This window comes from Lampetra planeri, unplaced genomic scaffold, assembly GCF_965212315.1.
Source record: "Lampetra planeri unplaced genomic scaffold, kcLamPlan1.2.h2 scaffold_846, whole genome shotgun sequence".
NCBI lineage: Eukaryota > Metazoa > Chordata > Hyperoartia > Petromyzontiformes > Petromyzontidae > Lampetra > Lampetra planeri.
In genome coordinates this window covers 22,484-35,292 of record NW_027615668.1, presented here as the reverse complement: position 1 = coordinate 35,292, position 12,809 = coordinate 22,484, and the positions used below count along the sequence as shown (strand labels likewise).

The window sequence follows — 12,809 nt, the reverse complement described above, 5'->3', positions numbered from 1 at the left end:
ACCTTGGTTTCCACACCAGAGCAGTCGTTAAGGTGTAGATGGGATGCAGCTACCCTTCTCTGTTGTCAGATGGTAAAGGATGTAAAGCTGCTCCACATATACATTACATATTACTTCCAGTGGTGCAAACCTTGTCAGCACAGAGCTTGCAGGCATTTAATGAGCTGTCAAATATGTATTTGTAAATAATTATTTGACTAGTAAAATTATTGTCCGTATGATGTGGTAATACAGCAAGTTAACTGGTACTTTAAAAACAGAGGGGTAATTCTGAATCATCTTTGCCACTGAGATATTCCTTCCTCCAGGTCACAAACACTTGATCCATTCACTATTGTGCGTAACATTCAACCACTCCTGGAAAATACATGGTCCATCTGCCAAAACAGTTGGTTTTTACATGCCTAGTGAATCGACTTAAAGGGCTTAATTTTGTGCCGTCCCTCCTCCGTCAGAACACTGCGTGTGGGGAAGAGTGACACAGCGGTTGCCAGTCATTCAGCCTAATGTTCAAATTCAAGGAGTTGAGTAGATACATGAAATCCATTAAGGCTGAAGGAAGAAGAAAAAATACTGTGCTTTTCGAGACATTTTGCAGACATGTACTGTATACTGAGGGAAAATCTTGGAAGAGGAATTGGTCCTCATGTTCATTACTCATTCTTGCAATTCAAAAAGGACTGCAAGCGCATTAGGTCATGTGCCACATCATACCTTATCTGGGCTTTGGCCATCGATTGATCTAATTGGTTAAAACTTTACAGGCAGAATCCATTCACCCCAGTGAATCTCCGGTTGTGTATTCACTCATAGTTTCCTCATACTTTGATGCATCCATTTTTTCCAAGTTAGCCTTTCTCATTTCTTATATGTTGTGCCCTGTGCACTTGAGATTAAAAGATATGGTAGCCTGTGGTAGGCTAACATTTGTTTCCAAGGTTTGTTTTTTCCAGTGAGCAAACTAGCAACTTCCTGCATATTAATAGTTATTAATCTTACATGCTAATCGATCAGTAGACATGTTCTGTAGGTATAAAGCATGGGTTCATTATATTCCTTTCAGACTTGCAGACTGACATGGCTGAAAGTTTCCTGGAGGCGAACAGAGGAGGCTCAAGTTGCTGCATGTGAGGCATAAAAATAGCATTACTTGTCACACTGCAGGGAGGGTTTCATACTGAATATCATAACAACAAGAAGGGAACCTAGTGTGTGAACAGCCAGTAGGCACATAGTGGACATTAGCTAGAGGAACAAAACAGGACGAGATTTCCCTCCCATCATCACATTTTTCAGTTAACACGTGGGTGAGAGGGAAGAAATTCAGCATGTCGAGCGGCAGCTTTGTCTTCTCGCCAACAACTTTACGATCTCTCGAACGCGATGAGGACATGCTGCAGAGACACGAGCACAAACAGCAGCTGGCCTCCCGTTGCCTCAGCAGCTATATGCTGAAGAGGGGAGGCCAGGAACAGACTACCGCTGAGGTCCAGCATTGCCCGGCCCGGGCACGTATATGCCAAGATGTGGTTGTCCAAAACGCTTTGTATACAGGAGACCTAGAGGCAATGCGGCACCTCTTTCCTCAAGGATCCTCAGCAAACCTCATCATTGAGCCACAGGGAGGGGACATGCGTTGGGTTGCCCGAGGAGAAGGTAAGGGACAGCAGTTTCATTCAGAGTTCATTGAGGAGTATGTGTGATACATCACATTCTGTATCTTCATTGACTTTCCAGGAAATGAAGACTCTGTATTACAAACTACTCAATTCAAAATGTGCATTTTAGTAAAGTAACAATTATTTATAGAGATCCTGTTTGACTATAAGTAAACCACTGTATTATTCAACTTATAATCAATGTGCAGCTCTTGCATCTCCTCTTGAGGGGGGCACTTTAACAGTTATTGCGATATTTATAGCAACAGGACACAAGGGCAGTTATTTGGCAGCGATCAGGCATCTGTTTGCTTTGTGCACCTGGGAATGAATCCACTATGGCTTTTCACTGACAACACCATAACACATCCATCCCCGCTTGCGACTGTTACCTCCTGCCACCTGATAGGATACAAAATAACACACTAAGAATGTTGTGTACAACAAGGGATAACAGTACTGCTACTGGTAAAGGAATATCTTGAGGAATTAGTTGAAGAATCAAATGTTTTTAGACTGAAGAGGATTAGCTGAGTCAGTGACATCATTCATTGGCTCAGATCTGCACTGGCAAGGTTCACAGGGTCAACCAAAATATCACATAACACCATCCTGAAATAGCCTTGTCTACACAAACAACTCACATAGGAGCTTATTTTCCTCGGGAGAAGCCACACAAGTAAATCTACATAAAACAAAGCAATCGGCTACAGCATGGCTTATGAGGTGCCTAAGATGAAATGGCACAAACCAAAGGCCTACCGCAACGACGTTATCGCCACAGCCAAGGCCTCAGGTTGCGTCTTGCAGTTCTGGAACTCTCTGCTTGTGGGTGATGAGTTGACTCTTATCAGCATCATGGATGATGACGAATACGCCTACCTTATTGATGCCATTTACGACACCAGCAATATAGATGAGTGGAAGAACTTCAGATTTAACTACAGAAGCTTAAGTAAGTTCTTTACTGTTTTGGATTTTTTGATGTATTTATTTTTTGATATTCAGACTAATCATATATAATCACAGGCAATTATGTACAGTGGACTGGCTGAAGGATTTATTTTTGTGTTTTTCCCTTCTTGCAGGACTCTGGTCTCTAACGTATGAGCAGGAGCTGACAACACCTCTTCACATCACAGCCACACGAGGCTTCACGGAATGCCTGAAACTCCTGCTGCAGCGTGGGGCTGATGTAGATCTGTCACCGGCCGGCGTCACGGCCTTGCACGAGTCTTGTGAAAACTGCGAGCCCGAATGCACCAAACTACTGCTGATTCACGGGTGCCAACGCCAATGCCGTTTCAGAAGAAGATGGCCGTATGCCTTTGCACATGTGTTCCCACCCTGAATCCCTTCAGTGAGTAACAGGGAACAAAAATAGAGTTCAACAACACAATACATGGTATTGTTTCAGAACAAGCCTCTGTAATTGTGCCTGCAGGTGTGCAAAATATCTCCTTGAGTACGGTGCAGCAATCAACGGCCGCACCCAAGATGAAGATGACACTCCCTTGCATGTGGCGGCTCAGAACGGCCTGCTCGAGCACACCGAACTCTACCTGCGCTATGGAGCCGCTGTGGACAAAGAGAACAGTGAGGGTCTCACACCCTTTAACGCTGCCTGCGCTCAGCCACAGGAGGTTCAAGACCTCAAACGTTACTTCCAGGTGTTGCCAGATGCTGTTGGGGGCGGGAGCCAACATCCACACGACAGACCAGGATAAACGCACTCCTTTGCACATGGCCTGCAAGAATGCCAATCCAGACTTGGTGGATCTACTGCTTACTAACGGGGCTTGTGTCAACAACATGGACTACGGTGGCGAAGCTCCCATGCACAACATCCTTAAGGTGGTGTGCTACAAGGTTTCCCATGATCCGGAGAAGGTTGTCCGCTCTCTGCTCAATTATGGTTCCATCCGGGTGTGGCCAGGAGCTCTGCCCATGGTAGGAACACACGCTGTGCTTTGAATTAATAGCGGTATGTTTTATGGGTTGACCGACAAACTAATGTTGTATTTAGGATGAATGCTGAACCAGTTCCTCATTAAGACAGCACATTCAGCCTAATTATTAGCTTATTGCACATTTAGCAGCACCTTGAGTTAGAGACTTGACACATGAAACTTCACAGTCAAATCACTCTCATTTCATGACACAACATGAAGTGTTGCTCTCACTGCAGGAAACAGACTACAACTATCAGGGAACCCACGTGCACGAGAAAAAAAAATGCCTGCTTCCTAATTAGGCAAATGTTAATAGGAGATTAATTAGAACTAATTGCATAATTTCCAGTTAAACCCCTGGAGGGAAGACCAATCTGTTCATTTCACAAGTGTTTAATTACTTTATTTCTTCATTTCTACAGACTCTGAGCCTGCTCATGAACTTAGCTGATGATGAATTAAATTGCTTTTCATTGTGTTGTGATGCTTCTTTCAGGTTCTGAGGCACTGCTCTGAATCTCCACGCACCATCGAAGTTCTTCTGAACGCTTACAGTCACCTCAAGGTCAATGACACCTGGTTTGAGTCTGTGCCTGCTGAGGTGTTCAAGGTACGCTTCTTGAAATATTCAATGCCAAGAGTTCAGGTGACGGTAATGTCATTTGTGAACTGAACTGAAAATGCCTGAAACATCCTGACTTTGTTTTTCTTGAGCTCAAAGTGGCCCAATGCCTGCATCTAGTAACACATTAGACCTGTAATACATCACTCATTAAAAATGGAGGAAATAAAAATTGCAATAATGTTACTAGTGGTTTGTATACAAATACAGGTTAATCTGGGACAACATAAAAAATAATAATGGCGCTTGCAGTCGTTTATATGTTTCAATTTCGTCTCACCCAGGAGCACAAGGAGTTCTACGAGTCTGTGTTCTCTTTGGCACAGACGCCTCGCTCCCTGCAGCATTTGGCACGCTGCAGACTGAGGAGCTTCCTGGACGGTCGGGTACACAGGGTGGTCCCCAAACTGGATCTGCCCACCTTCATTAAAAACTACCTGCTTCTGGAGTACAGAGGTTATGTCCACTGAAGAATTAGTTGTAATAAAACAGAGATTTTGCGGCTCCCAAATGCCAAATGAGATTTTTGTTAAATAACAAGCTTTTATTAGAATATAAACATTAGTCAATGTTATTAGAGCCATTGTGTGACCATGCTACCTTGTCAATTGTTAAATACTAACACTTGCTTGCAAACTACCTTTTTGTACCACAAGGGGGCGCTAGATACTAGAGGTCTTTTGTGCACAAAGTGGGGGTGTAATCGGTGTAGTCTGTTTTATTAAGCTTTATAAAGCTTTTTCCCCTTTATTTCCATACCTCTCCGCAAAATAATATTTATGTTTTATACAGATTCAGAAGTTTGAAGTCAATGAGGATTGTGATGACATGTTTTAAATCTCTAAAAAGCTACCCCGACTGGGAGATGTGTCACCTTTTGTACCCACAGCAGGTATATTATAACAAAATACATTATTATAAATGTATATTATAACATTTTATTTGTACTGTTGTTATATTCACTTTTTTTTCAGCATGCTGCTTTTTTGTTTGTTTAATGTTGTATAGTTGTTTCTGCACTAAGCGTTTTTATTTGGAAAATATTAGAAAAAAAACCCACTAATCATTGTCGAAACTGTCAAGAAGGGTTAACATTTTAAACAATAAACGTTGAAATGAACTGAGAGAAACAGATGAAAAACAACTCGTTTTGAACATATTCAAATTCCTGCTTTTTGAAGAGAGATAACCTAAAATATTAAAACTCTTCATGAGGTTTTCATTTTTCAGTTCAGTCCAGTCAAGTTTGACGTTGAGTTGTTTTCTCCCTTCATTCCTTTCTTTCGTATTATATCATAGAAACTAGATGTGATTTACAAGTATTTCAATGCCATTTAAACATTAGAAAAGTGATAACACAAAGAGGCGTAGAGCAGCAGAAAAAGGTTCAGCAGACGGTTCCAGTGGATCACCGAGGTGCTGCTGAAGTCACTGGCAATTACAAGAATTATCCCAGTCTGGTCCTCCACAGCTAATCAGAGTCGGTGTGCTCTGTTTATGTCCTCATGCAATCAGACGACCAGTTGGAGAGCCGGGCCACCAGGACTCAATAGGGCCAATCATCATCAGCTCCCATTGCCATTTAGATCAAATGATCTCCGATTTAAACTCGTGCTTAAAGAAGAAGACAGAAGAGTGTTCTTTTTGTTCTTCCACGTGTACGTTTTGATCAGACGTGCACAGAATATATTTCTTATTTTCATAAACTTGACGACAATGTAAACAACACAACGACAACGTGGAGTTGAGCTGGCGGACGGTTCAAGTTTTAAATCCAAACCATAGAACCAAGTCGAATCCTCACGTTTGACTTTGGCCACGACGTGTCCGCAGGTTGACCTCGCGCCAACGACCGTGATTTCGCTCTGAGTATCTCTCTCCAGGGAGCAATTGTTGCGGCAAGTCCTCTTTCTGCTGGCGAACACATTGTTGTTTCGGCCCAGGAGAATTAGGACAGAAAGGGGAGAAACATCTGCCTCTCCTCCCTCCTGACTCCCCGATGCCCCATCGGCCCCAATATTTCAACAAAAGCCCCCGTTGTTTTACGCCGTCCCTTGAATCCAGAGTAATTACTTATCATCAATCAAAATTAATAATAGCTGATTGCCTTGGTGTGGTCAACGATTATAGCAGGGGAAGGGCCCGGGCAGTTTCGCAGTCAGTGGTGAACCTGGCAAAGGGGAGGGGGGCCCGGGGGGTGCGACCCGTCTATTTGGTTCCCCACTGGGAAACTACCGCCTCTCAAGACGGCCAAAAAAGTCAGCGGCTTGAATAAGGAAATGAAGCGTAATTTGAGGAAGATGGATGAGCCCCCCAGGGAAACACCCCGCTTTTCATTCCTTCTTCTATTGCGGCTGATAACCAATGCGCTGGCGCTCCGCTCGCGCACACACGGCGGAGGGAGGAGCTGCAGAGCGGGGGGCGGGGGGGGTGGTGCTGGATGGATGGATAGATAGAGAGAGCGTGTGTTTATGTCTCAGTGTGTGTGACAAATAAGAGGGGGGGACGTGTCGGTGGGGGCACACAACGGCTCGGACGCAGAGATCCACTCCACGGGGATGTCCACGCTGCAGAGGATCTACTTTCAAACCGCTCCGACTTTGCACTGAAACTTTTGAAGCTCGTCGAGGAGAAGGTGGGGGGTGGGGGGGGCATCTGCTTCCTAGTTGGTTCGGTTTTACGCCGAGTTGAAGCGTTTGCCTGCAAAAAAAAAAATAAAATAAAATTGCAGCGACCAGGCGGCCAGGGGACGGCGGTTTTCAATCGATTCGCTGATCGGGACCCCCCAGCCCAGACCCGGACACCTGCTGTACACGGGCTATCCCATGTTCATGCCCTACAGACCCTTGGTTATCCCGCAAGCTCTGTCCCACTCGCCCCTGTCGTCCGGGATCCCCCCGCTGGCTCCACTGGCGTCCTTCGCCGGCCGACTCACCAACACCTTCTGTGCCAGTCTGGGACAGGGGGGTACCGTCCATGGTCGCGCTCACCACGACGATGCCGAGTTTCTCGGATCCTCCGGACAGTTTCTACCCGCCCCAGGAGCTGCCGGGGCCCCGCCTGAGCGCCGCGGACCCCGGATCGAGGAGGCAGCGAGAGTCCGCACCCAGAGGAGCTGCTCAGCCGGGAGAAGAGCTCCGAGCTGCTCAACTTCTCGGAAACCTTCCAGACGATATCAGGTGAGTTTGTGGTCTCGTCGCTTGTTCGTCATGTTTGTTCACATGAAGACGGCGAAAGTTTGAATCCCAATTTGAACTCGATCAGGTCACAGCGACAGAAGAAGGAATGCGTACGTGTCCGGGAAGAATTTCCAAGTGTTTGAAAAGAAAATGTAGTTAGATGTTCCAACATCAAACTGTTTTACGCGACCAAAAACACTGACGACATGACAGCTCAGAATTATCCGTCCGATTATATTTGTATACAACTAATTCACAGCAGTCATCACATCACTACGGGCCTATTTACTATTCTCATAGAAAATAGACAGATTGCTCACAGATGAGCAAAATGACGTTTTGAAAGACACCTCTTTTTCTAGCTGCCACCCCCTGTTCCAGAGCCTTTCTGACCCGCAGACACACGCAGGCGACTCAATGTGACAATGTGTTGTTCTCCAGGCGAAACCAAACTGTACAGCTCGGACGACGAGAAGCTGGACCTCAAGTCCGCCGACACCGTGTGCAGCGACCGGGAGGACAGCTCCGGGGACAGCGAGAACGAAAGCTTCTCCGACGGGAACAACTGCGGGCCTCTGTCCCAGAAGAGCAAACTGAAAGCCGGCTCACACGAGCGCTTCCGGCCGGCAGCTCGGCGGGGAAGAGCCGGAGGAGACGAACAGCTTTCACCAGCGAGCAGCTGCTGGAGCTCGAAAAGGAGTTTTCACTGTAAAAAGTACCTTTCTCTGACCGAACGTTCGCAGATCGCACACGCACTGAAACTGAGCGAGGTGCAGGTGAAGATCTGGTTTCAGAACCGCAGGGCCAAATGGAAACGGATCAAGGCCGGCAACGTCAACAACCGGTCGGGGGGAACCGGTGAGAAACCCCAAAATTGTGGTTCCCATCCCGGTGCACGTCAACAGGTTCGCTGTGAGGGAGTCAGCATCAACAAATAGAACAAGGGACCAGGCCATGAACATCCACAATCTGAGTCTGAATTCAAAATACAAACCACTTACATGTTGTTTTAATGATTCTGTGAGAGGTGATCCCAGCAGCTCCCCCGAGGAGGACTGGAAACATGCTGTCATTTTTATTTATTTTTGTTGGTGAATATGTAAATACAATCTGGCACTATGGGCACTATGAGAAAAGACTGTAACAGATTTTTTTAAAGGTATTTTATATGTGAGGCCAAAATGTTCTGTTGGTTGCGTGCATGTCTTTTTTATTCATTTAGTGAAGCTGATTTTTGTTTTGTTTTGTTTTTTTGTGTTTTGTACAATTTCTTCACCAGATTTGCATGTAACTTGAGAAGTTTATCTTTGGCGATTGTAGGAATCACATTTGACAGCTATTTGTGAAAGAAAAAAAAAAAGATGTGAAGGAAATCATGACCAAAAAGGGACAATTGTAAAGTATATTGACTTAATAAATCGCTTTATATAAGAAAGTTGGAATCCAGATTGAATCTTTATTAATAGTACAGTAACAATTAAAATGTACTATTTGCCATTTGTTTTTGTTTTTTTCTCAAAACTAAAGGAACGGTATGGCCTCACTGTGTTAAATGGCGATTTAATATGACAGGAGTAAAATTGTAATAATCAGATAATACTGTGTATATAAAACATAGGCCAGGTAAAACGGTAATTTCAGTTAAAATGGAATCATTTTTATAATCTGATATCACGAATGCTGTCATTGAACTGCCTACTATTTAGTACTAGTTTCACCTGTTCAGTGTCTTTTACTGATGCATTACAGCTTTAGTCAAGTGTTGCTTTTTACATTTCTTTGACGTAAACAAAATGAACGTAAAATGTAAAAAAAAAAAGAAGAAGAGTAAGAAGAAGCAGTGATTTATTTCTTTTCTTATCTCCAGTGGACTGATGGATCCTGGTGAGACTGAGACTATAATGAACTTCTCCATCAGTCAGTTTAGAGAAAAATCGTCCTGATTTGATGCAAATATGTGTGAAATAATACACCGGAGAACATCTAATATAATAATAATAATAATACAAAGGTTTTTTTGTTAATTGTGGCTAATTAAAGTATGGAACTCTTATTCTCTGTATATTTGTCTTATTGCTGCATATGTGCAGCAGTAAATTATGCAAATTTTCATTTAACTTTGCATTTTGAAAAGGATAAAACAGTTTAGAAAAATGAGATCTTTACATGAAGGATGTCTTCTATGACTGTAATTTTAGAAAACTATTTAAAATAATTGTTGGCAACACAGGTTTTGGAAGCTGATCAATATGCAACAATTTGCTTCAACAACAACAACAACAACAACAACAAATAAAAGAAAGTAATGGTAAAAATAAAAGAGTTACAGGAAGAAAATTGAGGATTAGAACCAAAATAATGTCTGACCCCTTGATCATTTCCTAGAATAAAAGAATGTATGTTTTATGGAAACGTTAATACACCTGCGTCCACACACTTTCTCTGAAAGGGCTCCAGAAAAGGCTGATGTTGGAATACTTTTTAACTGGAGTTTTTTCCCTTGGTTCAGACCTAAAGCCAAGTTTACTACAACTGTGGAAATATGACAGCATGGTTCCTCACATATTTATTATTATTTTACGAAATCGACCACCTTCTCCTGTATTAATATCCATGTCACACACACACATACGCCACATGCTGGTAGACAATTTCTTTTCAGCTGGACCTCTGAGTGTAAACAGGCTGACCATCCTATGAGGACTACGGTTGCTTTTGCTGTCCACCTCACACCGAAACACTGTAACACTCCGATGGGGAGCAGTGGAAGTTGGACACAAGCGAGGATGACAAGATGGTCCATTCCTCGATGCTGTGCCAGAAGAGCTATTTCAGTCCCAATGACCTGCAGAGTGGCGGTGACGACAAGGAGCCAGGGACCCAGCTAAACCACAAACTTCATTTTTCTCTGAGATTAGTCATCCTGCAAGTTGAGTTTTGTAACAGTATTAAGCGAATACAAGTTTTGATTTGTCAAATTTTGTTACTTTCTTTGATAATCTATATTCCAGTATATCTTTACACTGTGTGTGTGTGGGTGTGTGTCATGCTGCCATTCTGCCACGTGAGTAACAAATTGAAATATCATGAATTGTCTCCAGCAAATCATTCCCACATTCCCACATGGGGAGAGAGAGGAAATCGAGGGAGCTCATTACTGGCTGGGCTGCTCAATACCGACTGGAGGCCTGACTTCTTGGGAGGGTCCGGAGAGTCATGGCTACAGTGATGTATGGGCAGATGCATCAAATCGCACAAGATAAACAAGCGATGAGTTTTCATCAGGGGCCATCATAGCTTTAATTTGGCTGCCTAATGAGTCAGATCTAGTAGCGGAGATAAGAGTTGTCAGAGGCCCGGCTCTAATGAATTTCTTGCCACTTGTAATCAAGGTTGCCTGTCTGAGGGGGGATGATTAATGGAACCCTGGAGGATTCCCTCGGCCCTCAGCCTTCATTACAAGCTAATGCATTCTCAGGCAAATTAACAGAGAAATGCAGGCAAAAGCCAATGGGGAAGGGGCGAGGAAGAGAGAGGAGAGAAAGGGGAGGACAGAGGAGGGTGATAGGGGAAAGAACGTCGGTGTAAAACAAAGGATGAGACGAGGATGAAAAGGAGGCACGTTGGGATGAAACAGGAGGAAATTCAACGAAATGTGTAGATTTGTAAAGATGGAAGGATACAGACACGGGTTGGGGGCCGTGAGGACCGACGGTACCACATGGATGTACTGGTCAAACTTGATGGAGCTGAAATTGATAAATGGATATTCAGCTCTGGTGGGATTGAAGACAGGAGAGATAATCAGATGCAGGAAGCATATAATTACTGGTTAAAAAGGTTGCAAGGGCGACAGAACGAGGAAAAAACAGGCAACACCTGTAACCTGTCTGACACAAGACAGGAAGGAAAAAAACATGTTAGACACATTGATAAAACATTTATGTTGTGACCAGGCACATCAGTGACTGCTCGCTAAACAGAATGTTTAAGTAGCCTGTTGCCGAGGAGTTATGGAAATATGGATTCAATGTTTGCAAGTATGGTTTCGTCAGGTCTCTGTGTACCCATCCATCAGCCTCAGACCCACCTCTGCAATCTTGGAAGCAATTTGTCTGAGAAGAGGTGGGCGGCAGAGAGCCCTCCTCACTGTTTAGCAGGCCCTGATGAAATATCAAAACACACAGCGGTGCAAGAAACCGTCACAACAAACTCAAGTGGCCCAGGTCTGCTGAGGCAGGAGTAATGGTGAAATGATCATTTTTGGCTCATAGTTCTCTGGAGATTTGGAGTTGTTAAGCTTTAATTTTAGTTAGTGCACTCAGTGTATTGTATTTCTGGTGTTTCAAAGACTTTGCTCCAACCATCAGTTCAGTGACAAACAGACTGAACCTGTAGTTCTCATGAGCATTTGTGTATGTTTTAAATGCCATTCTTTTCCACTGGAATTTAAACAGCTATTATTGTAGAAAAGGTGGTGAAAGATCATTTATGGATCCCAGTGGAACATTAGGAGTTTAGGAGTGATTTGTACTGTCTACAAAATATCAGATTTTGTATTAGTATAAACACTTGCATGCCAAGCAAGGTAAAAAATAACCACAAAAATACTTTGACATACAAGCTGCTACACACAACAGGTGTTTTATTTTCAATATAAGAAAGCTGGACTTAGACACAACATTGCTATGTACTGTTTAATTTGGTTCTGATCTTAGTTTAACATGTCTCACTTTACTGTCAGCAAAGGGTAATTGGTTTTGATGATATTATAACAATACATGAAAACAGATACAATATTCAATTTACCATGAAGAAGCTGGAGATTCAACATTGTGTTTAAGTACTGTAAAAGCTGACAGTACCAATATTAGCTTGTTTACATGTGTGATCTTTGTAGTTCTGCATGTTAGCATGCTATCATTTCCTAAATGGATTGGTTTGCAATTCACATTACGTATGGCATCATCCAAAATCAGACTTGATAACAAAGCCAAGAAATCCTGAAAGTGAATCTGATGTTGGTTTGATGTGGAATTAATCTGAACGCTATACATGTATGTGTAAACTATCCAAATGCTGAAAATCCATTTTCAAGGGCTGTTAAGCAAGACGGTGCTCTGTGTGAGGAAGAGGAAAACTAAAGAGAAACCAGGTGATAAAGCACAAACAATACCCGCTGACAGAGGGAGGAAGGGGATGAAGATATGCTGAGACAAGATTAGCAGGAAATAAGAAGTGGATTAGTGAGGGCTTGACTCCTCTCAACACAGGGACCTTCCACTTTTCCCCACAGTGTTGTGCTGCCTGACACTAAGCCTGGCTCTTTATCTTAATCCTCTTTCAGCAACTGTTGGGGGTCCAAAGCAGGAAGTTGATATGGTCGCTTTCAAGACAG

General features: G+C 43.4%; 2 protein-coding genes across 2 annotated transcripts; both read left to right on the top strand.

Moving 5' to 3' along the window:
• The first annotated feature begins 1,328 nt into the window (after positions 1-1,328).
• LOC144742078 (ankyrin repeat and SOCS box protein 10-like) lies at positions 1,329-4,702 on the top strand. Its single transcript, XM_078624583.1, is given in 7 exon segments — positions 1,329-1,656; positions 2,747-2,940; positions 2,942-3,018; positions 3,103-3,331; positions 3,333-3,608; positions 4,107-4,220; positions 4,517-4,702. Coding segments are annotated over 7 exon segments (1,404 nt in total).
• A 1,809-nt stretch (positions 4,703-6,511) lies between these two features.
• Positions 6,512-8,369, top strand: LOC144742077 (homeobox protein GBX-1-like). Its single transcript, XM_078624582.1, is given in 11 exon segments — positions 6,512-6,518; positions 6,806-6,867; positions 6,964-6,987; positions 6,989-7,195; positions 7,197-7,325; positions 7,327-7,411; positions 7,853-8,023; positions 8,026-8,111; positions 8,113-8,259; positions 8,261-8,329; positions 8,331-8,369. Coding segments are annotated over 11 exon segments (1,026 nt in total).
• Positions 8,370-12,809: the final 4,440 nt, after the last annotated feature.